At 33.3% G+C, this 874-nt stretch overlaps 1 protein-coding gene across 1 annotated transcript; it reads left to right on the forward strand.

The window, feature by feature from the left end:
* Positions 1-87: 87 nt before the first annotated feature.
* On the forward strand, positions 88-841 carry Tsp_15898 (putative protein tag-76). The gene is made up of 4 exons (XM_003368286.1): positions 88-150; positions 222-409; positions 471-637; positions 684-841. Exons 1-4 carry the CDS (start codon positions 88-90, stop codon positions 839-841), a joined length of 576 nt encoding a protein of 191 aa, XP_003368334.1.
* Positions 842-874: the final 33 nt, after the last annotated feature.

Below are 874 nucleotides of genomic sequence, written 5' to 3' on the forward strand. Positions count from 1 at the left end.
GTGATGACAATCGCTGACATATTTTGGGCATATGCAGTGAAGCGTTAAGAGATTTTTGGTGATCCATTTAAATTAGCATACGATGGAATGAATACTTTGTTTACAGTTGACAAATTACATTTGAAGCAAGTCAGTGAAAAAGCAGATACGGTTCGTTTTAAAAATTGATCCAGAGTTTTATAAATTGTAATTATTAAATATGAATATTTTTATATTTTAAGGAAAAATTTTCCTTCAAAACCGCTCGAGAAAATAAGCCATCAGAGTTGTCAATTTTGATTAAATTCACTGGTCTGGTTCATTTGGACTTTCGAAATGCAGAAGCCGGTTCACTGGATGAACGTAAAAAGGGTCCAATTCAATTTTTGGATATATTGTTTGCACAAGGGCGTTCATCTCCAATATTCGAGTAAATTTCTGTTTAGCAATTTTAATTTATGACTTTTGAAAATGAATTGAAATAATTTCAGATTGTCGAAATCATTCAAAGCAGTCAGGAATTCATTTTATTGCATTCCACAAGGTGCTGGTGCGGACATGAAATATGGCATTGAATTGTGGAGAGGCTTGTTCATTTCAGCGCGCGTAATTGATGGTTTTCGACCAGCGATTAATATTGATGGTGTGATGGAAATTGGTTTTCATTTTTGTGAAAAACTTTTAATAATTGAAATGGATTTTAGTATCACACAGTTGCTTTTACAAGCGTCAGTCACTGATAAATTTGATTTGCGACATATTGAATGGTGATGAACGTGAAGTAAAATTTCATCCAAATCAGCTTAGACTGGATAACCCGACTTCAACCAGAACATTGAGCCTTGTTGATACCAGAATTTAAAAGGTAACCCGAATATTTGGAAATATTTTGAAA

Source organism: Trichinella spiralis (genome assembly GCF_000181795.1).
Source record: "Trichinella spiralis strain ISS 195 chromosome Unknown Scfld2766, whole genome shotgun sequence".
Classification (NCBI taxonomy): Eukaryota; Metazoa; Nematoda; class Enoplea; order Trichinellida; family Trichinellidae; genus Trichinella; species Trichinella spiralis.